This window comes from Urocitellus parryii, chromosome 9 (assembly GCF_045843805.1).
Source record: "Urocitellus parryii isolate mUroPar1 chromosome 9, mUroPar1.hap1, whole genome shotgun sequence".
Lineage (NCBI taxonomy): Eukaryota > Metazoa > Chordata > Mammalia > Rodentia > Sciuridae > Urocitellus > Urocitellus parryii.
In genome coordinates this window covers 99,675,335-99,698,001 of record NC_135539.1, presented here as the reverse complement: position 1 = coordinate 99,698,001, position 22,667 = coordinate 99,675,335, and the positions used below count along the sequence as shown (strand labels likewise).

At 34.5% G+C, this 22,667-nt stretch overlaps 1 protein-coding gene across 1 annotated transcript in view; it reads right to left on the bottom strand.

Annotated features, from left to right (window-relative positions):
* The window catches only part of Eprs1 (glutamyl-prolyl-tRNA synthetase 1), a 74,296-nt gene that overhangs the window by 45,721 nt on the left and 5,908 nt on the right, over positions 1–22,667 (bottom strand). The window contains exons 3-13 of the mRNA XM_026387974.2: positions 20,940–21,039; positions 19,712–19,868; positions 17,015–17,154; positions 16,123–16,217; positions 12,894–13,020; positions 12,321–12,513; positions 10,865–11,036; positions 9,130–9,363; positions 7,427–7,511; positions 6,561–6,620; positions 1,937–2,047 (exon numbers count right to left, since the gene is read on the bottom strand). Of these exons, the coding sequence (XP_026243759.2) occupies positions 1,937–2,047; positions 6,561–6,620; positions 7,427–7,511; positions 9,130–9,363; positions 10,865–11,036; positions 12,321–12,513; positions 12,894–13,020; positions 16,123–16,217; positions 17,015–17,154; positions 19,712–19,868; positions 20,940–21,039 (1,474 nt within the window). The remainder of the gene's footprint in view (positions 1–1,936; positions 2,048–6,560; positions 6,621–7,426; positions 7,512–9,129; positions 9,364–10,864; positions 11,037–12,320; positions 12,514–12,893; positions 13,021–16,122; positions 16,218–17,014; positions 17,155–19,711; positions 19,869–20,939; positions 21,040–22,667) is intronic.

The following is a 22,667-nucleotide window of genomic DNA, read 5'->3' as shown; positions in this document are numbered from 1 at the left end:
TTGTTAGGTTTCAGTTTTTGTTTGACAGAGTTCACAAGAAAAAACTGAGAAGACTCTTTGAAAGAAATGTAAACTGTAACTGTTTAATCATTGTTCAATGACTGTGCCAATGCATCTGAGAAAAATGTGAATTATAATAATAATACAACTGAGCTTAAAATGGAATGCATACTGATCAAATACAGAAAAATAAATGAGGGAAATATTAATAATGACAACTCCACAGATCAAATTAGTAGTCCAGTAACAATTTAAGAGTGTATTTCCTAACCAGGTATAGTGGGCACATCTGTAATCCCAGAGGTTCAGGAGGCTGAGGCAGGAGGATCATAAGATCAAAGTTGGCCTCAGCAACTTATCGAGACCTCAAGAAACTCAGCAAGACCCTGTCTCTAAATAAAATATAAAAAAGGGCTGGGGATGTGGCTCAATGGTTAAGTGCCCCTGAGTTCAACTCCTGGTACCAAAAAAAAAAAAAAAAAAAAAACCTCAAAAAAAGAAGTGTGCTCCCTAATCAATTAGTTATTTAACAATAAGCAGTACTTAGGAATTTAAGCTATTTGATTACAACTGTCATCTTAACAAATAAGCACTCAAAAAATTTGATTCTTGCTGGGTATGATGGTGCATATAATCTGAGTGATTTGGGAGGTAGAGGCAGGAGGATTCCAAATTCTAGGTCAGCCTAGCAACTTAGCTCCTGTCTCACAATAAAAAATAAAAAGGGCTGGGATGTGGCTCAGTGGAAAAGCACCTCTGGATTCAATCTCTAGTACCAAAATTAAATGAATACATAATAAAATAAATGTAAATAATAAAATAATTTTAAAAAGTAGCTAACATCATACATAGAAAGACAATTATATATGGCTACAATTTAGAATGTTCATAGCCCCTCACTTCTTTTCAGCGGACACAACATCTTTGTTTTTTTTGTATGTGGTGCTGAGGATTGAACCCGGGCCACACGAATGCCAGGTGACCTCACTACTGCTTGAGCCACATCCCCAGCCCCCCATTCACTTATAATAGACTTACATCTGTTACTACATGAGTGAACTGGTCTATGACCAAAGATTTTTAGACAACTTGCAAAATTAAAAGTGGAGGGCTGGGAATATAGCTCAGTTAGTAGAGTGCATGCCTTGCATGCACAAGGCCCTGGGTTCAGTCCCAGCACCACACACACACACACACACACACACACACACACACACACACACACAAAACCAACCCATATTTTTGCTTGAAGACTGTCATCCAAGCAGTTACAACAACAATCCTGGCTTACCTAAAAGGAACTCTCTGCTACCCACATCTAAGATTTAAATTTGAAATTCAGATGGATAGTAATCACTTTTACATCACAGATATTTTCCAAAATGCACTGTGACAGACTCTGGAGTTGTGATTCAATATTAGCAGATCTAAGGGACAGGGGCATAGCTCAGTGTTAAAACATTTGTCCATCATGTGTGAGGCCCTGGTTTTGTGTCCCAGTTCCATCACCCCAAGAAAAAGGAAAAGTGTGTGTGTGTATGTGTTTTGAATGTTTTGGCTTAAAGACAATGGTACTGTTAAAAACCTAGAGAACAAATGTTATCTTAGCTTCCAAATAAAGAATGTGAATTATAATATCTCATCTTTCAGAATGATTCCAGGAAGAATCTCTTTTTATCTAATATGTTTATCTCTACAGAATAAAAAATGAGCACCAAGCATGTAACAGCTTTGTGCCATATTATACAGTGGTAGAATCAATTTCTCCAGTAAGAAACTTACAAAAAGATTTGCTTCAATTGGCATCAAATCCTGACAAGTAATGCTGAATTGAAAATTATCCCCAAATCATGCTACTTCCATAAAGTACATTTTTATTTTTATAATTTTGTTCCTTCTTTTAAGAGAGAAAACATTAGTAAAACTGTAGGGTGACCTTTGGGTGTTTGGCTACTTCTTTCATCTCCTCCTGAGCTTCAAGGACATTCACTGGGATCACTTCTTTCTTCAATAATGCAACATATCGTGGAGCCACTGGATCAATAACCTATAACAAACACATCTTCATATTAAAACACTGAAATATTTTGTAAGTATCATAAATAAAATAAGTAACAGAACAAGAACACTAACTGGCTTTGTTACTGCATTTACTAATTTTTTTGGTTTATCTTTTTGAATATTTAATTGTCAAGTCGGAAAAAAAAAGAAAACAATCATCAATTGACACAACATAAAGGATTTAGAGTTTCTTCCCCAAGAATAACTATTGGCAAGTGAAGAGAATCCAACTTAATTATACTAGAAATATTTTGAAAATAATCTTTAAATTTGGTATTTGAAGGTAGGAGAAATCTTGTAGGATTACACATTAATCTCTTTAGGTAAATGTGATTTTCAATTTTGTATTGTTGGAGAAATCCATTTTAAGGGACTATAGATATTTCTGTTTTCCGTTTAATTTACTATCACTGGTATTAGGCGACACATTACCATCAAAAGCAGACCGACATTTGATCACTATAATAAGGCAACTTTTTAGATTAAAAGTATAAACAAGATAATTCTATTGGTCTATACGCACATTCAGGTTGGGAATCCCTAATCGGAAAATCCAAAATTTGAAACACTTCTGATTCCAAGCATTTTGGATAAAGGATACTCAACCTGTGTATACAACAATAAGAACCACTATATTTCCTGTACCTAGCAAGGAACAAATATCTGCAGAATAATGGAATGAATTGTCACTTATTATACTATAACCTTTCCTACCTAAAAACAATAGGAGTAACCCCTTCAGAAGTCTTCTCTCAGTTACTATTCAAATTAAAATTATCCATAAAAAACAATTACCATAGTTAATATTTAGATACTATATAAAACCTTTAGCAAGAAAATACAGATAAAAGCAAATATAGAATCAAATGCACTAGTTTTTTGTTTTCCCTACCATTTAGAAGGGTGCAGGAAGTGGCATGGCTAATTAAACTTTCCTTTGTTTTACATTTTTTACTGTTACTATTGTCAGACTGGCTTTTCTTTTGCTTTGAAGGTATTTTGAATAATATGGAAATTCTGAATAAACTCAAAGAATCCATTCTCAGAAGACCATTTATGCAAAGTTTAAAAGCACTACTTAAATTTCCCTCTTCTGCTACACCTCTCTGTTTGTATTATATGCCAATATTAAATTAACATCTAGTCTCTCTAGATTTTACTGTTTACCTGAATTTTCCTAGAGGGTTAAAGGTCATTCTTACTAGTCACAGGTTCCTTCTCTCAGCTTCTACTGAGTAAAAATGATACAAGATTTTATTTGTGACAACTCAGTTTATTATTTAAGCCACCAAGATAAAATTTTTTAAAGATGCTACAAGACAATCCTATCTTGGTTCCATTCACTGCAGCTCAATTTCCACAGCTGACAAAAAAAGTAAAAGACTGTTTCCAATGGTGGACTAATCACTGAGGCAACTGTGAGCACAATCCCAGGCCACTTAAACCTAAAGAATTATGGTAACATTGTCTGAAGTAAAGTCTGGAAATCTAGTTTTAAGCAAGCATTGTGAAGGATGGTCAGGACCAGGAAAGTCTGGCAAATCTTGGATTCAAAAGTCCTTTTTTGCTCTAAAATTATATAAATCTAAAAAAGTCTCTGAGTCAGTGGTTTTCAAAGAGGTGTCCTGGTAGGTATCCAAGTACATGTGACTAAACAGAGTAGTCTCCAGACTCCTTAATATACTTCAACTAGAACAGCTTCCTGTTTAATTTCTGGGGATTATTCCAATTTTTCATTGTAAGACTACTTCTTTGAGGTCAAGGGAGATAAGTCTCTACATTGTTTTATTAGTTGGGGACAGATGCAAGGGGTGAGAGGGATGAGAACTAGGGAAAACTGTTATCTCACTACTAAAATACTAACATACGTTTTTTTAAATGAAGCAGTAAATATAGGTTCAGAGAAACATATTAACAGGTCTGAAATGAACACCTAAAAGCTGTGACTCTTCTGCCTGGACTGAAAAGTTTAAATCTTAATAAAACTGAAGATAGCTAGACATAGTGGTGAAAGCCTATAATCCCAGCTACTCTGGGGGCTAAGGCAGGAGGATCACAAGTTCAAGGCCAGTCTGGGCAACACAGCCTGAGTTCAATGGGGGTAGACACAGAAGGAGAAGGAGAGAGAGGGAGATAAAGAGAGAAAATAAAATTAGAGGACCAGTCCAGGAGGTCTAAAATATGCACAAGAAAAGTTCCAGAGAAAAGAAAGAAAATACAGTTAGATAGGGGCTGAGGTTACAGCTCAGTGGTACAGCATGTGCTTCCCATGCACAAGTCCTTGAGAGAAAGAAAAAAGTAAGAAAAGAAAAAAAAATTAAGAAAAATCCCCAGAATTTAAGGAATGAGTTTCAAAAGAAGGACCCACATGCCCAAACTGGGAATACTATCATGAAATTTCAAATTAAAAACTAGGTTATTGGCAAGATCTCAAAAATCTTCATTTCACACTTCTCTTCTCAGGGAGCTACCAGAGGGTATACAAAAGCAAAGCAAGACGGTAAACAAAAAAAAAAAAAAAAAAAAAAGAAAGAAAAAAATAGCTCAATGATAACTAAATCTCTTGTACAAAAAAAAAAAAAAAAGGAATAGCTACGCTTGGTGGCATATTCCTATGCATAGTTCCAGTTATCCAGGAGGCTAAGTCAAAAGAAATGTTTGAGTCCAGGACTTTGAGACCAGCTTAGCAACATGGACTCTGGTCTCAAAACAAAAACAAAAACAAAAAACTAAGAGGAAAGACCCAGAAAACAGGAGACCATTACAGGGAAAAGGGAATTCCCAGGGAATAAAGAGAGACCTGAATAGTCAGCTATGTCTCAGAAGCAAACAGGCCACAAAACAGCATAAAAACCCTGGCAGAGATGTTTTCATGATGAAACTCAAAGAACACAAGAGATACATGAGCATCTTGGTAGGAAATTCAGTAAATCCATTGACTTTGGGAAAGAATGAGAAAAGTAAACAAATGAGGGGGAAAATGACACAAATCAACCATGGAGGAAACTAAAAGGTGATGAGAAAATTTAAGAGACCTAAATCCTCACATTCAATCATGAGAAGATAACTGATCACACCAAAAACTAAAAACAAAAGTAGCAGCATTTCATTTCATTGGGGCAATAAATGCCAAAAGAATTATCTAAGAGAAATGAAAGTGGTTTCTCTAAAAAAAGAAAATGGAAGGAATGACAGGGGATTATGTTGTTTAACTTCAACAGATCTTACAGAATTATCTAAATGAAATATATTTCATACATTTGAACCAATTATATATAACTTGATTAAAACTTAAATCTTCAGGCAGGACATGGTGGCCCATGCTTGTAATCCCAGTGACTCAGGAGGCTGAGACAGGAGAATCACAAGTTCAAGGGAAGCCTCATCAACTTATTGAAGCCCTGTCTCAAAATAAAAAGGGGTAGTGGGGATATAGCTCAGTGGTAAAGTGTGCCTAGATTAAATCCTTGGTACCCACCCACAAAACTTAAATCCTTAAATATTGGATTATTAATAAAAGGTATATCAAAGTTAACTTTGCCTGTAATTCTATTCAGATTTATTAGTAACTGCAGCAACAGAAAAAACCAATTAATAATTCCTTTATGATTGAAAAATTGACTAAACACAAAGGACTAAATAAAATAAATTTAAGACACATGCAAGACAAGCAACTATTTCTTGAGACAAGACATAAGCACAATCAAGCAGCAATCCCAACAAAGAATTTACAGAACACAATCACAGAAACCAAAGTTTAAAACATGGCACTTTTAATGATTTGCCTTATTATAGTGTCCAAGCATCTGCTTCCAATTAGTAATTAACAATGTCAATATGCAATATTCCTCATTTGATTTTTCAGTTAAACAAAGTCTTTTTTTAAAAATAGCTACATTCAATAAGACACAGAAATTACCATTAATAAACCTTCAAAACAACTCAATAAAAAATGTAATTTCAAAACTCTTATGTCCTCTAAACCACACAAGGGAACAGCAGAATGAAGTTAGTCAAGGCTTCCCTTGTCATTAAGACAAGAGGACACATTTTATAAAACTAGGAATAATGCATTTTCAGTGTATTTATATGAACAAGTCTTTTATATAAATGTGATTGTGCTTCAAAGCTGTATAACATCTCAGGTCATAACATGTAATATGCTAGAAGCTATATTTAAATAAGGCAAATAAAAGCATTAAGTAATACCTTCTTACAGAGTGCTCGCAGCTTGAAAGCAGAAAAATGAAATGCAAAGTGTTCATAAAAGATTTAAAGAAAAAACTACTATCATTTCCCTGACCTCCAAGTTTGTTTCAATTATTGGTACTTGCTGGAGTTGTTATTTAAAAAAGGAAAACATTCCATTTTCCTGAAAGTCTGCAAAATGACAATACTCTTCACAAATTTTTCTCTACCATATGCACACTAATGAATTCTACATATATACATTACTTGAGTTAGGCAGGAGGAAAAAGAACTGAGAGTTAAGCATGTACCTTTTTGTTAAATGCCCAGATTTTGTCCCATTCCATGTTTACAACTGAACGTGAGGAGCCCTTGAAAAACAATAATAAAGTTAAGAATAAATATTATTAGGTAGAATTGTTCTTTACTTAAAGTCAAGCTCATGTTTAGAAAAAAATAAACTCTAATATTTTCAAATTTAAATTGTTAGCTTTGAACAGTTTTTGGCAAAGCTCAGTTTATAGACTGCTCACTCAGTCAACATCGTGTATTTTACTGAGTAAAAGATTTCAGCTGCCTTTGTCTAATACTAGCTTGGGAATTTAGGCCATTACCAATTTTCCATTATTATAAATATGTGCTATACAATGGAGTTTTATTCAGACAAAAAGAAAAATGAAATTATGTCATTTGCAGAAAAAAAAGTGAATGGAACTATCGACCATTATGTTAAGTGAAACAAACCAAACTCAGGTGGTAAAGGGTCTTATGTATCTCTCATATGTGGAAACAAGAGATGTAAAAAGGAAAAGGTGGGGGGAAATCTCATGAAAATCAAAGAGAAATCAGTAAAGGAAGGGACTGGGGGAGGGAGGAGGACAGGGAGAAAGAAGGTGCTGGGAAATGATATTGAACAAAATACATTGTTATATCATGTGCATGTATGAATATGTAACAAATAATTCCATCATTATGTACAAACAATAAAAGTGAGACAAGAGAAAAAATAAATAAATAAATAAATATGTGCTATACTTACTCCCTTTGTAAAATTTCTGCCTTTGTAACATAAGGTATAAATAGGGAATACGAAGAACAAAGATAATAATACCCAGAGGGAGATTAACTGAGATACTTGAGAATTCAAACAGACACTAGAAAAGAAACCAAAACTCACTTGAGCAGCAATAAACTGTTTCAGTCCTTCAACTGTCATCCCTCTTCTTAGTACACCACGAACTGTGGGAAACCTTGGATCATCCCTGGAAAATATGTATAATTTTTAAATACCAAGTTTATTTGTTCTTTTCAATGTGCAGATACAGAGAATAGAAGATACTTAATGAATTATAAATTGTATTCAGCTTATTAAATATTTGGGCTAAGAAATGGTTATAGTTATTGGAGAGATTTCAGTATCAATGCATCCAAGTCCATGAAAGAGAAAAACTACTTTCTAGTTACATGTTGTTATAAAATAAATGCATTTCTGGAAATAGCAAAAGTCCAAAAAAAATAAGAGGGCTGGGGTTGTGGCTCAGTGGTAAAGCACTTGCCAAGCATGTGAGGCCTTGGCTTTGATCCTTAAAGATAAATAAAGATATCGTGTCCATCTACAACTAAAAAATACTAAAAAATACAATGATGAAATATTGATTACTTTCAAAGAAGGAAAACACACGCATTAGTACATCTTTATTTGATTTTATTTAACAAATATTCAAAGTCCAATTCTACATATGACCATGAGAATCAGAAATGATATGCCATCTGTGTATAAATACACATGTAAGAATGTATATGTAGGTAACTGATATTCTGCAGGAATTTCCAAACCTCACTAAGTTTGAAATAGCATATTTTGTATGGGGTCCAAGATAACCTGCCTTTTTTCAGCTCCATAGTAAAAAAGTAAAACATATATATTTTGCAACTTGGTCACCAGCATGTTGATACTAACAAAAGCTAATATACAAATTTTTGTTAACCTACGCTGGGCTTAGTGCTGCATGCCTATAATCACAGCAGGTCAGGAGGCTAAAGTAGGAAGATTCAAAGTTTGAGGCCAGTCTCAGCAACTCAGCGAGACCCTAAGCAACTTGATGAGCCCCCCCCGTCTCAAAAAAATGGTAAAGCATTCCTGGGTCAATTGTGAGCACCATGCCCCCCACCAAAAAAAAAAATTTTCTTTTTTAATGTAGGTTAAAAAGAATTTTTTTTAGACTTCTTAAATATGATAACCAGGCTTCTTTTACAAATACCTTGCTAGGTTTAACGTGATAACATACACCTATAATCTCAACTCAGGAGACTAAGACAAGAGGATAGAGAGTTCAATACCATGCTGGACAACTTAATGAGACCCCATCTCAAAATAAAATAAAAATGGCCTAGGGATATAGCTCAGTGGTAGAGTGCTCGCCTAGAATATAAGAGGTCGTGGGTCTGATCCTCAGTCCAAAAAACAAACAAACAAACAAATAAATAACAAAGATACATGGATATAAAATCACTTTCATTTTTACACTTATCTTTCTTAGGGAGCTAGGGATACAGCTCAATTAGTAGAGTGCTTGCCTTGTATGCACAAGACCATGGGTTCAATCCCCAGCACCAAAAAAAAAAAACCTCATGTATGTGTTTAATTCCCATGTGTCCTGGTCCACAGTAGGCATCCAAGTTTGCAGCATTAAAACAAGGAGGGGAAGCCCTAATATGCTAGTTGAAATGAAGGTATGAGTCAGGAATCCTATAGGCTTATTATACCACCTTCCAGATCTAAAGCAGGTAAAAAAAAAAAAAAAAAAAAAAAAAAAAAAAAAAAAATCACTGGTATAGGTCTTTTGCTTCTTTGTCAATTCTAGGTAATATTAAACGTACCATCCATCAACCAGTCCTTCGTTGACAAACCATGTGAGTTTTCTTTTGGACAGCACTGTGTTGTTAAGATTTAGTCTACTATATTCCCAAATATATGGTTTTCTTATTCCTAAAGCTTCAATAATCCAATAAAACTGCTCATCTCTGTCATGATATTCTGTTGTTCTCAGGGCATGTGTAACACCTTCAATGCTGTCAACTATGGGGCAGGCAAAATCATATGTAGGATAAACACTAGGGGAAAAAAAAGAGAATGTTTAAAATCAACATGCAATATTTTACACTTGTCAGAAAAAGTATTTACAAGCAGCAATACAAATCTAAAACATACATTATAAGAGTTTCTTAAAAACAAACAGATTTATGACTCATAACTCAAAATATAACAAAATATTATCAGCTTCTGAAGACAATGGTCTGCTGGGTGCAGTGGTGCATGCCTATAATTCCTTCCAGAGGCTGAAGCAGGAGGATTACAAGTTTGAGGCCCACCTTGGTAATTAAGTGAGACTCTGTCTCAAAATAAAAAGACCAGGGATGTAGCTCAATGGAAAAGTGCCCCTAGGTTTAATCCCCAGTACTGGGGGTGATGGGAGATAAGTCAGTAGCCCAACTCAACATTCAAATTAAAAAGCAAATTTGTAATTTAATACACAATTGGGTATTGGCTTGGCAAATTCTATAATCATATTTCTATAATGACCAATATAAAACATGGTAGGAACCAATATGCAATATTTATGACAGCTCTGAAAGAATTTAGCTTTTGAATATTTTAAAATAATCCCTCTAATAGATACCTAAAGGTCTTAACAGTGTTGTAGTTAAGTGTATTCAAGAACAGTATTTTACAGCTGGGGATGTAACTCAGTTGCTTGCCTAATACCCCCAAGGCCCTGGGTTCAATCCCAATCCCCCCCCCCCCCCCACACACAAAAGCATACAATAACAACAACATAACAAAATGGGAATAGAACAGTGTTTTGTAAGTTTAAAAAAAGAAAGAAAGAAAATTATTAGGTTAATTACCGTTCTGCTTAAAATGTGACAGAATAAAACTCAACTTTTAAAGAGATATTATTATATTATCTTCTAGTTTTTAAGACACAAGTTAAGAAACCATTACATTATACTACAAAGGAAACCTTGAGGAGAATCAGGCTGGGAAGAGTGGCAGCTAATTTAAAAAAACTCACACATGGTTGCAATTTTTGATACTGAAAATGTATATTCAGTAGAAGAGCACTGCCCTGGGTTCCATCTCTAGTGTAGGGGACACACACAGACACACAGATACACACATTCTCACAACAAAAAACCCTGTTACTTTGAAAACCTACACAGTAAAAATAAACACTTGAAAAAAAATTGTTTTCTTATATTGTTCACATTTCAGTATATTTTTATACCATCACTTTTCTAAGTCACCTTATGCCTAGCAAAATCAGAATTTATTACAAAAAGAGAAAAATCTTCATCTAAAGATATTCACCACAGTATACCTACCCAATCAATACATGAAAAGCAAATTCAGGCAGACTCAAACACTTGTATAGATTAAAGTGACCTATGAAATAACTTTAACACATGAGCCTTTTTAAAAGGCTTGCAGCTTAATCTATGGATAAAAAAAGATCCTGATTTCCTGACTTTTCTACATCTATTCCATGTTTATAGGGTAAATCAAAGCAAAAGCAAGAAGGCTATCTGGCAATATGGAAAGAAATTCACTTACTTGTATTTGTTCCCAGTTCTTGGGTGTGGTTGAATTTTGCAGCGATAAAGAGTTGGGTCCCTCATGCAACCATTATTACTACTCATGTCAATTTTTGCTCGCAAGCAACAAGACTGACCAAACTGGCTCCCTTTTTTCATTTCTTCCCACATTTGTAGATTCTTCTCAACAGCTATAAAATGATAGTCATATTACAGTTTATATAATGTATTAATTACTAATTTGGTTGAAATAAAATTACTTTGTAATTCAATGCAAATTTTCATTTTATATTATAAACATGCTCCCTTGGTTTAAACACATTGTTAACAGTTAAAATATCTAACACCAAGAACATTTCCTTATGAAAGTTATCTGACAAAATAGAAAATACACTCTAAATATGTTGAAAGGATAAAGTCAACCCATTTCCTGATAAAGCAGAAATTAAGGATAAGAGAAGAGGTTTTTCTCATCTGATATTTCTCATTTTCCATTCATGGCACAACTGGTCAAGCCCTTGTCTTCTTCCCCACCCAAACTTAACACTGTGCCTTTAAAGTAGAAGCATTCTCTTCCTTTGCTGCCTCATGCCCACAGGACAGAGCAAGTTTGGCCTGGCCCTTGGGGCCCACAGGCGTTGGCGCTGCAGCCCGTGCCCGTCTGAAGAACACGGCTCGGGCTGAGAGCCTGAGCCCGTGGGCTCCCTGTAAGTCCCTTCAATCATCCCAATGAGAAGCAGGAAACTCTTAGATCCGAGAAAACGAGAGATGACAGGAAAAAAAGTGTACAATAAAGAAGAAAGTTTTAATTCCAGAAAAAAGGACGCTTACTATGATAATTTAAATTTACTATACTTCTCAAATGTAACATTCAAGATTTAAACATTGCAGAAGTTCTGGCAACATAATTACAAAATGAAACAGCCCAGTTTAGAAGTTTAGGAGGCAAGTTATGAGTAAGAAAGGTATGCTCTTCAGTCATGTGATATTTCAGAGATATAGGGTAACATTAAGCTTATATATTATACTCACATGTATCCACATACTGAAAGGAAGACTTGGGTGCTAAAAGCATTATCATCAAACATTTTAGAAATGGTATTGTGTCCCTGAGCTCAATCAGGGCCAGCACCATCAAAAAAAAAAGTATCTACAAATGTTAATTATTTAAATTAAAAGAACTATATAATATTACAGAAGGAATCCTTCAAATAAAATAAATGCACTGCAAATGACTGCATGTAATAAGAAAGATTACAGGCATGGACACTTATTATGCAAATGTGATGCTAATAAAAGCAGTAAGAATGTAAAGATGATTAAGAAAAAAGATCTCAATGAGATTAATCAATGTACAAATCATAATTCTGAAAGTATTTTAAACCAGCACCATTCACAAAAAAGAAATCATGTGCTACTTAAGAAACATAATAAAAGAATATCAATTAAAATATAAGATACTAAATGTGCCTTACAATTTTTTCTATGTTTGGACTCTATCCTCTGTTCACGTTCTGTTTTCATCTGCTCAGCAGGAGTATCATCCACATAAGCCTTCCCTTCTTGGATTAATTTCTCTGCATATTTCATTATAGTTTCAAAATGATCTGAGGTGTAAGTAAATTGATCTGGTTTGATATGCAACAATGCAACATCTTCCAAGATAACCTGCAATAAGAAATCAAAATAACCATTAGTACATCTTGCACTTTCTTGTACATTTTAATCCTTGATACTGCATTCTGAGCACATGTCATAAAACACCATCAGTCTTTAACAGCCTGGAAATGGTTATGGAAGTTGTACAACATTAGATCAGAAAAGAAAAAAGAGAGAGATAGATATTCTGCAGTGATTAGAGAGATAAAAATAAATTTTTGGTATGGGAACTCAACATTTCTTCGTTTAGGTCTAGGATATGGAACATACAGATGAAAGGTAAAAAGCAGCTATGAAACACAATTTATGTTCATACCATAAAGGTATCAGGTCACCCTCTATTTTTTAATGAACTTTCTGAAAAAGAGGTCATCTACACTTTTAATTACCTTCTCAAAATCTTCCTTTTCTTTTTCAGGATTTGTGTCATCAAATCTCATGATCAGTTTCCCTTTAAAGTTAACCTGGTAGTGCTGGTTCAGAAGAGCAGCTTTTGCATGCCCAATGTGTAAGTAACTAAAACAAAAACATTTCACAAAGAAACTCATTAACAAGTTTTAACTAAATACTTAAACTTAACCTTTTTGAGGAGAACTAAACAAAAACCTTTCTAATTGGTACTTCAATCATTTTCTAAGAAGTACTATGCTAAAAATCTGAGCCTAACAGAGACAAAAGACTACAACATTTATAATCATAAGAAACAACTTCATATGCAAAAGCTGACAAAGGGAAAAACATTTACAAACATTGCAACCATAAAGAAAATATTTTTCTGTTTTTCAAAAGGAATGGTCATTCAGTTAGAGGAAAACTGCTTCCAAAACTGTTGCCAATGCTACCTGGTAGTGTATTTTTAATAAGACCTGTTGCTACTGGGAACTGGATACCCACCTAACACCCACTAAAGAATAGCACCTCTGACACTGTCACTGCATCATGATGACTAAATCAGAGAGTAAATGAGAATTAGGAATCCAAAGAAAAGCCACTTTACTTCTTTAGGCTTTAGTTTTTTCAAATGCCAATAAAAAGATTTTAACTAAGTGATAGGTCTCACTCTAGCATCAATACTCTGAATCCAAATCTATGAAAATACCATTCTGTTCCTATAGGCAGCTGACAATGATAAGGAATCAGAGGCATTATTGATCAATCTCCTCTATCAGTGCTGTTGGTCAAAAACAACATCCTGTACCACTTGTGTTAAAAATACGTTCAACTGGGCAAAAAACAGGCATGAAGTAGTTTAAATAATTAGCTTTCCCCAATTTTTATTCGTTTCAACCGATAATTGTAGCAGCAGTCACACTGTTTAAGACAGTCACTAATTACACAGTACATCTTTAATCTAAGTTGATATCCAACATAGGAGGGAAAAATACAATCCCTTGTAGGTCTCTGCATTATTCTTTAAATCAATCAGTCTTTTAGAAATTCATACAGCATTCCAGATCAACTATTTAATTTTAAGAAGGCTTTATATGCAGAAGTCAATGCAGACAAATACATGAGGCCCTGGGTTAAATGCCTACCACCAAAAAAAAAAAAAGGTGGGGGGCGGGGGGCAATGAAATGAAATGAAAACATAGCTTGTGCTTAAATAAAGTTATGTGACTCTAAAATAATGCATGCCATTCTAACAATTCCCAAACCTCAAGAAAGCTAATAGGATTATAAAATATTCACAGAACAACTCAAATAATCAGCTCAAAAGAAAACCTGTGTCATAAGAGCTAAAGAAAGTACATTAGTTAGTAGTGATGCAGAATTAGGATTCTACCACTCATAACAAACACAAGCAGCATGATCATCAGTTGCATGGACTCTGAAGCCAAATGGTGTAGGTTTGACAAGTTACTAAAACATCTTATGAATCACTTTATGAAACCATCTGTAAAACAGATTATAACAGTGCCTTCCTCACAAGGGTTTTAGGATCAGTGATTTATTTTTATGAGAAATACTTGGTAGTATATGCACATACGGATAATAAGTATGTAAAATACTTAGTATCTAGAAATTCGTGTTAGCTAAGAGTAAGACTAAAGGTAAAGACAAGCCTTCTGGCTTTCATATAAGACATAGAACTCTCAGGCAGTATAAGGGAATATAACCAAAATGATGAATATTAAGAAAAACTGGATATTGATTTATATTTCAAATCCCTAAACTTTATTAGGCTGAGAGCATGGTCTCTGAGATTGACATAATTTAAATAAACATATTCATTTATAAAATAAAATATTACGAATCTTATATTGTTAAATAAATAAACACAAACAGCTTACTAGCCCAAGAAATAATAATGACAGAAAATTTCTTTCCTTATCTGTCAGATTCTATTGTCTACATATTCCATTTACCACAGGAGGCAAAGAATTGGCTACAGAATACACAATCTGAAATTAAACTAAATTTGGAAAAAAATATTCATCTTATTTAACAAAATATTGCATAATACTTCAAAAGGCTAAGTTTCTAAGTGAGGCTGACAGCTTTAGCAAGACATATTTTATAGTATTAATATCAACGGAAGGACCCTATTACAAAGCTTAACCAGTGTGCTCCAAATTGGAATACAGGTCCAGCATGGTGACACAAACCTGTAATCCCAGCAACTTGGGAGGCTGAGGCAGTAGGATCAAGAGTTGAAAAACAGCCTTAGCAACTTAGTGAGGCCCTAAGCAACTCAGTGAGACCCTGTCTCTAATATATAAAAAGGGCTGGGGATATGGCTCAGTGGTTGAGTGCCCCTGGGCTGAATCCCTGCTACAGGGGGAATAAAAAAAATTGGAATTCAGATGTGAAAAGACAGAGTGTCTCTGTAGCCTTAAGGATTGTTGGGCTAGGCCTGAGTCAGTCCCAGGTTGTAGCCAACAACTAGAACGGTTTTTCCCCCTCATGAGCAATTCAAACATTACTTTCTATGTGTGCCTAGAATTTCAGAATTGGGTAGGAGTGAGTACTTCAGGACGACTCTTCATTTATTGGGGTGGAAGGGAATGCTACTGTAACTTCTATCATTAACTAAAAGCATCGCTCAGGATATAAATAGAAATCCTTATTTAATAAAAGCCAACCCCATCACCATCTAAAATACAAAGAAAATTTAAACCTTCTTTTATGGGTATTTTCTTGATTTGTATTTAAAAATCTGGGAGAGAGCTGGGTGTGGTGGCATGTGCCTATAATCCCAGCTACTCAGAAAATTGATACAGAATCATAACTTCCAAACCAGCTGGGGCAATTTAGTGAGATCCTATCTCAAAAACAAACAAAAACAAGGTGGGTTAGGGGTATACCTCTGTGGTAGAGCACTTGCCTAGACAGGGGCCTGGGTTCAATCCCCAGCACTAGAAAAATAAATAAATAAATTCTGGAAGAAAATAAACATGTCAACTATTACTGTAATAAAAACTATAAGCTTACTATGAACTAAATAAATACTAGCTGTTAATAAGTCAGAAGCCATAAAAATGTTAAGAATGTTAACTCTCACAATTAAAATATAACTTATGTCCTTCTATATCAACCTATTAATAAAACATTTAATACCTGTTTTAAAGCTACTTCACTAAAAATATTTAATGATAAATATGAGCTGTATTTTCTTACCCACTAGCCTCTGGAGGAAACCTGACGGTAACCTTTCCCATTTCTGCACCAGGAAGCTCAATAAATTTCCCAACATCTTGTTTTTTCTCAGGTGCCTAAAAAAACAGAATATTCTCAACAACAAAAAGTTGTCTGGTTAAATGTTTAAGAATACATCCATTCAACAAATACTCATGAACTATTACTTATCAGACATGACACTGGTTATGAGCAAAATGATGACTAGTACATCATCCTTGCACCTGAGGACTCAAAATCTGATGAAAGAAATAAATAAAACCAAATACAAGCAATATCAACATGTACAGGGTGCCACTGAAGCTCTCAGGTGAAATTAGTTAACAGTATCTAGGATCAACGGAAAATTTAAAAGGAAGTAAAAACCAAGCTAGACCTTGGAAAGTAAGTAAAACACTAAGCAGACTCTGGAGAAGAAGATTTTTTTCCTACATTCTCTATGCCACATCCCCTTACAGAATCAACAAAAAGGCTCTGAAGAATCTCAGGATCCAATGGGCAATGGTTTTCAAAACTGAGAACAGAATATTCAGGAGAAAAAAAAGATGGCACAGTTGTAAAATACTGAGGATGGGAGCTGGGGATGTAGCTTAGTGGTAGAAGCATGAACAAGGCCCTAGGTTCAATCACCAGCACAAAACAAAACAAAATAAAAATGAGATTTCAGTTATATGGAGTTTGGATGCCTAAGGAATACACATTTTATCAGCACAATCTTTCAGACATATAAAGATTAGGGCTTTATGTAATTGAACAGTTGAATCAAACCAAAACAATGTTAGCTACTTCTTAGAAGCTTTATCATCAGTAGAAATAGCTATATTTTCAAAACTCAGGTCTCAGACCAAAATGTTAGCATTAAAAAAACACTTACCACTCTAGCTTTGTTTGTTGAAACATCCCACTTGGCACCTACTGACCGGAAGGCCTGCTGGGCTTCAAGAAAGCCAAACCAACGTTTTACATGAACTGGAGTTTTGTTCTGTTTAAATTGTTCCTGCCATGCAGCATTTCCTAATAGCAAACATAATTTAATAAAACTTCAGATTCAAACCAAAATTCTAATCATGGTTAATTTAAGTAAATGCAACTTAAAGTTGTATTTCTATAATGAAGCTTTTAAAAAAAATATTCATTTTTTAATTGTAGTTGGACACAATGCCTTTATTTTATTTGTTTTTATGCGGTGCTGAGGATCAAACCCAGGGCCTCGAACATACTAGGCAAGTACTCTACCGCTGAGCCACAATCCCAGCCCTAATGAAGCTTTTAAAATGTGGATGTATGTGGAAATATTTTCTTATACTTTTATATATTTTATAGAATTCACAAAACCATTACAAATATTTTTTCAGTTCAATTCACTTAACTTCTCTAATATTAGATCCTGCCTTTACTCCCTCAACATATGCATTGTCAAAATAAATGCTTCGTTTCATAATTAAAGTTTTAAGTGTATCAACCGGAGAAAACAATAAAATCAAGAAGTAGTTTGTTTCCTCAGATATAATATTAAAAAGACACTGATGGAAAAATTTACTTAAGTCATTAACATTAAAAAGCTATAATCCTAACAGAATTATAGGAGAATATTACATCTCTCTCATGAACACTAGGTCAAAATTCAAAATAGGCAAAAACGTCATGAAAAAGTTCAGTTCAATTAAAATAGACCTTCATTTTATGTTGGTTATTGTTATAACAATTTAATTTTGAGGAAGTTTAAAGCACAAAAGAGTAGAGAACAAAAATAATGCCTATGTATGTACCATAACCCAAATATTTTGCCCTATTTAGGGTTTTTTTAAGAAAATAACAAAATTCAAGTTCCCTTTGTATCTCATCAATCCCATTATCCTTCCTCCCTACTTTATAAATTTCTATTAAATACACATAGCTACATGCTTATAATCCCAGTGAACTGAGAGCCTAAGGAAGGAGGATCACCAGTTTGAAGCTAGCTTCAGCAATTTAGTGAGACCCTCGGCAACTTAATGAGACCCTGTCTCAAAATACAAATAAAAAGAACTGGGAATGTATTTCAGTGTCCCTGGGTTAAATTCCTAGTACTACTTACTATTTAACCCCGTTTCAATTAATTATACTGATGATTTTGTTCATGGTTATACACAGATTGATAATAAAATTAATCCACCTTAAGTTTAAATAAATCAAAGACTCCCACAAATTATAATCACATCACCCTATGTCATCCTCAATAATCCGTGTTTTCTCTCATATATGATGTACTTTTGTAAAGCATGCTCATATGTCCCTATGTAATCATCTTGGCTTCTCTGTGGTCACTTACACAATCAAAATTTTATTTCATTTTTCAAAATTTTTTAAAAATATTTTCTTAGTTGTAGATGGGCACATGCCTTTATTTTATTTATTTATTATTTATGTGGTGCTGAGGATTGAACCCAGCACCTCGCATGTGCTAGACAATGCTATACCACTGAGCCACAACCCCAGCCCCCAAAGTTTTATTTTTTAAAGGTGCTAACTCCCCTCTGGCCTAGTTCCATAAGTGATCTTATGTCATGACAGCCTAACTTCATTCCAGAATTATTTACTTTGGCATTTACCTCCTTAAAATCTGGAATATATGGCTGACCAAACCTTCTTATATTTTCTTGCTTCTATAAATTCTTTTCCCCAAACTCTAGTCTATTTCCTAAACTCAATGGAACTGTAGAGGTTTGTCTCTAAATTTCTGCAACTCTGTGGGGTGTTGGTTATATTCCATTATCTTGACTGTAATGATGGTCTTACAGGTGTATATCATGTTAACATTTACCAAATTATACAATTTAAGTAAGTGTTTTATATATCAATTGAACCTCATGAAAAGTTGTCTGCTTTTTTTTAAAATAAATTGACTTTCCAAGTTCCTAAGTATATATTTTTATCTGTTACATTGGAGAGGAGGAAGTAAGTGTTGGGGATGAAACTTAGCAGTAAAGTACTTGTCTAGGCCCTGTGTTCCATCAACAACACAGGAGAAAAACAAAAAAAAAAAAGAAAAATAGTGTCCTGCCAGAAGAATAACAGTCCAAACTAACTCACTATCCACCCCCTTCTAACAGTCCTACTAGCAGTAAATATTTTTTCAAATGAGAGACAAGTGTCCAGAGTCAAGAAATGGCTGAGGTAGGACAAGTACTGACCAGAAATGGGATAAGGGCTTCTTAAACAGGAACAAAGACACCTCCAAAGGCAAGAGGGATTAGTGAGACAGATGACCCCCAAGGACAGAGTACAGGAAATTCCCATATTGTACAGAAATAAGATGGAGCACTCACTCCTCTGAAAAAGTCATAAAAGTACTACCTAGGGCTGTGGTTGTGGCTCAGCAGTAAAGTGTTCACCTAGCATGTGCGAGGCCCTGAGTTCGATCCTCAGCACACATAAAAAATACATAAACAAACAAACTAAAGGTATTAAAAAAAAAAAAAGTACTACCTAAACATTATGCACACATATACAGAAACACAAAAATACATGTACTTATCCAAAACAATATTTAATGATTAAAACAGAATTTTTTAAGAGAAATTCTTGATACCTTTTAGAGTGGCCCAAACACATAAATCTGCTAAGGTCATGGAGTTTCCAACTAAGTATGTTCTCAGAGATAGGCAATGATTGAGCTCACTGATTGCAGAAGCAAACAAATCACACGAAGACAATTTTGTAGTGCTAAATTCCAACCAGTGATCAACCTATAAACACAAAGACAGAAAACAAATACACACCACACTTAGAAAAAATTCTAGTTAACTTGAGCAACAGTACACTCTTGGATGCCTTAGTTAGAATTACACTTATCTCAAATTACAGAATCCATTCTATGGATTCAATTTTGGATACCTGGGATCTAAAATGGCATTTAAGCCCTATGCAACTTAAGGAGATCTACCTTAAAAACAAAAACAGGCTGAGGATGTAACTCAGTGGTTAAGCACCCCTGTGTTCAATCCCTGGTACCAAAACAAAACAAATTCATCTTGTCTCCAAAAAATAAAATAAAATAAAAGTAAGAAATAAAATTTTTTTAAAAAGACCTGAGAACTGGTAATAGGAAGGAGTAACCAACTTGAAACAACTAAAAAAGCAGGTCTTAGTCTGTAGAATGTAAAAGTAAATAGTTAAAAAACATTCTTTATATTTTAAGCTTTATGACATTTAGAAGAATCAGAATACAAATAAGGCAGAGGGAAAATGCACCTTCAGAATGGAACCAACAATTAATCAGTTATGACTGTAATTAAATAAAGTATATACTCAGAAAAGAAAATGGGATCCAAACTTGTATGTTACCCTGGGCAAATCTCTTAATTTTTCTAGATTTGTTGCTTAACTTGTCAAGTAAGTTAGTTAAATTAGATGATCTAGGAATCTAGGTAGATAAACATAACACTAAATGCCAACAGAACCTCTGATGTGGGATTAAACATTCAAACTTTAGAGCTTATAAAAAATTAATCTTTTTATTAAAGTAAAAACACAATGAGCATTCCTTAACCTGATCTATGATGAATACTGTTAATATCCTTAAGTAGAATAATAGTACAAAATGCAGGTGAGGTGGCATAAGCCTACAGTCCCAGCTACTTTGGAAGATTGAGGGAGAAGGACTACTTGAGCACAGGACTATGAAGTCAGTGTGGGCAATACAGCATAATGCTGTAATAATAATAATAGTATATAACAATGTATTAGAAGATGATAAAGCTTGTAAAAATTCAGAAGCATAAATCAAAACAAAACACAAAGAAATGTTTTCTGTTTACCTCAGTATGCTCCATCAAGTTAGTGCCATAGAGACCAGCTGTAGTTGCAACTCTAGCCAAGTAGCGAAGTATGGAATTTATGTCTGTGAATACCACATTTCTACAAAATAAGAATGAGATAAAGTACTATGTATGGTTACTCTCACAAATCAGTAAGAGTCATGAGACTTACTAAAAAAGCAAAAATAGAAACCTTAAATATTTACATGTTCTTTTCTACTATGGTAAAACAAAAGATCTGCCGATTTGCACGTTCTTTTCTACTATAGTAAAACAAAAGATCTGCTGATTTGCATGTTCTTTTCTACTGTAGTAAAACAAAAAAGATCTGCTGATTTGTTCTTTATACTGTTTCTATCAAGTTCTGAACTGTTCTGAAATATCCAGCTAAATCTATAAATTTACGTTAGAACAAACTCTAAATGATGCTTCAACTTCCTAATTTTTAGTTTCTATATTCAATAAAAACTGTTCAGTGGTGAAATATGAAAATTATTAGATATAGAGAAAAAAATGATTTAAAATAAATCAAGGTGGGGTGGGGATATGACTCAGAAGTAGAGTACCTGCCTCTTATGCATGAGGCTCTTGATTCCTCCCCAACACCATGAAAAAGGTAAAATAAATAAATCAAGACAAAGAAACCAAGGATTCACAGGCTATTGTTAGTTTTATGGTAAAGAAGGCAAACCAAACCCCACTGCAGCCAGGCACAAAAGTGTGCACCTATAGTTCTACTACTCAAGAGGCTAAGACAGGAGGATTACTTGAGTCCACAATTTTGAGGGTAGTCTGAGCAACATAGACAGGCCCTATCTTAAAATTGCAAGGTAAAATTGTACTTTTTTTTTTTTTTTTTCAGTACTGGGGACTGAATCCATAGCCTCCCACACTGAGTTACATCCCCAGCCCTTTTTATTTTGAAACAGGGTCTATGTGTGTGTTACTAGAGACTAAACCCAGAGGTGCTTTACCATTGAGTTACATCCCCAGACTTTTTTTTTTTTTTTTTAAATTAACGTTGAGACAGGGTCTCCATAAATTGCAGAGTTTGGTCCTAAAACTTGGATCATCCTGCCGGGCGCAATGGCGCATACCAGTAATCCCAGCGGCTTGGGAGGCTAAAACAGGAGAATCTTGAGTTCAAAGCCAGCTTCAGCAACTGCGAGGCACTAAACAACTCAGTGAGACCCTGCCTCTAATAAAATACAACATAGGGCTGAGGATGTGGCTCTGTGGTTGAGTACCCCAAGTTCAATCCCCAGTACCAAACAAACAAAAAAACTGTTTAAAAAAAAAAAAAACAACTTGGATCATCCTGCCTCAAGCCCCTGTAATTGTAAGCGTGGATAACAATGCCTGGCAAAAAGTACTTTTTTCTTTAAGAGATGTTAAAACATACAGAGAAGAGACAACAGCAATAAAATTTTAGAAGCTAGGGGCTGAGGGTGTAGCTGAGTGGTACAGTTCTTACCTCATATGCACAAGGCCCTGGGGATCCCCAGCACCATGGGGGAAAAAATCAGAAGCTGAAATGCAGATGGACTTAGCAGACCTGAAAAAACTGAATCTTAAATGGACAAATTTGAAAACTAACTCAATTTAATGTCCGCAAAAGATGAGAATCAAGGGCTGGGGATGTGGCTCAAGCGGTAGCACGCTCGCCTGGCATGCGTGCGGCCCGGGTTTGATCCTCAGCACCACATACCAACAAAAATGTTGTGTCCG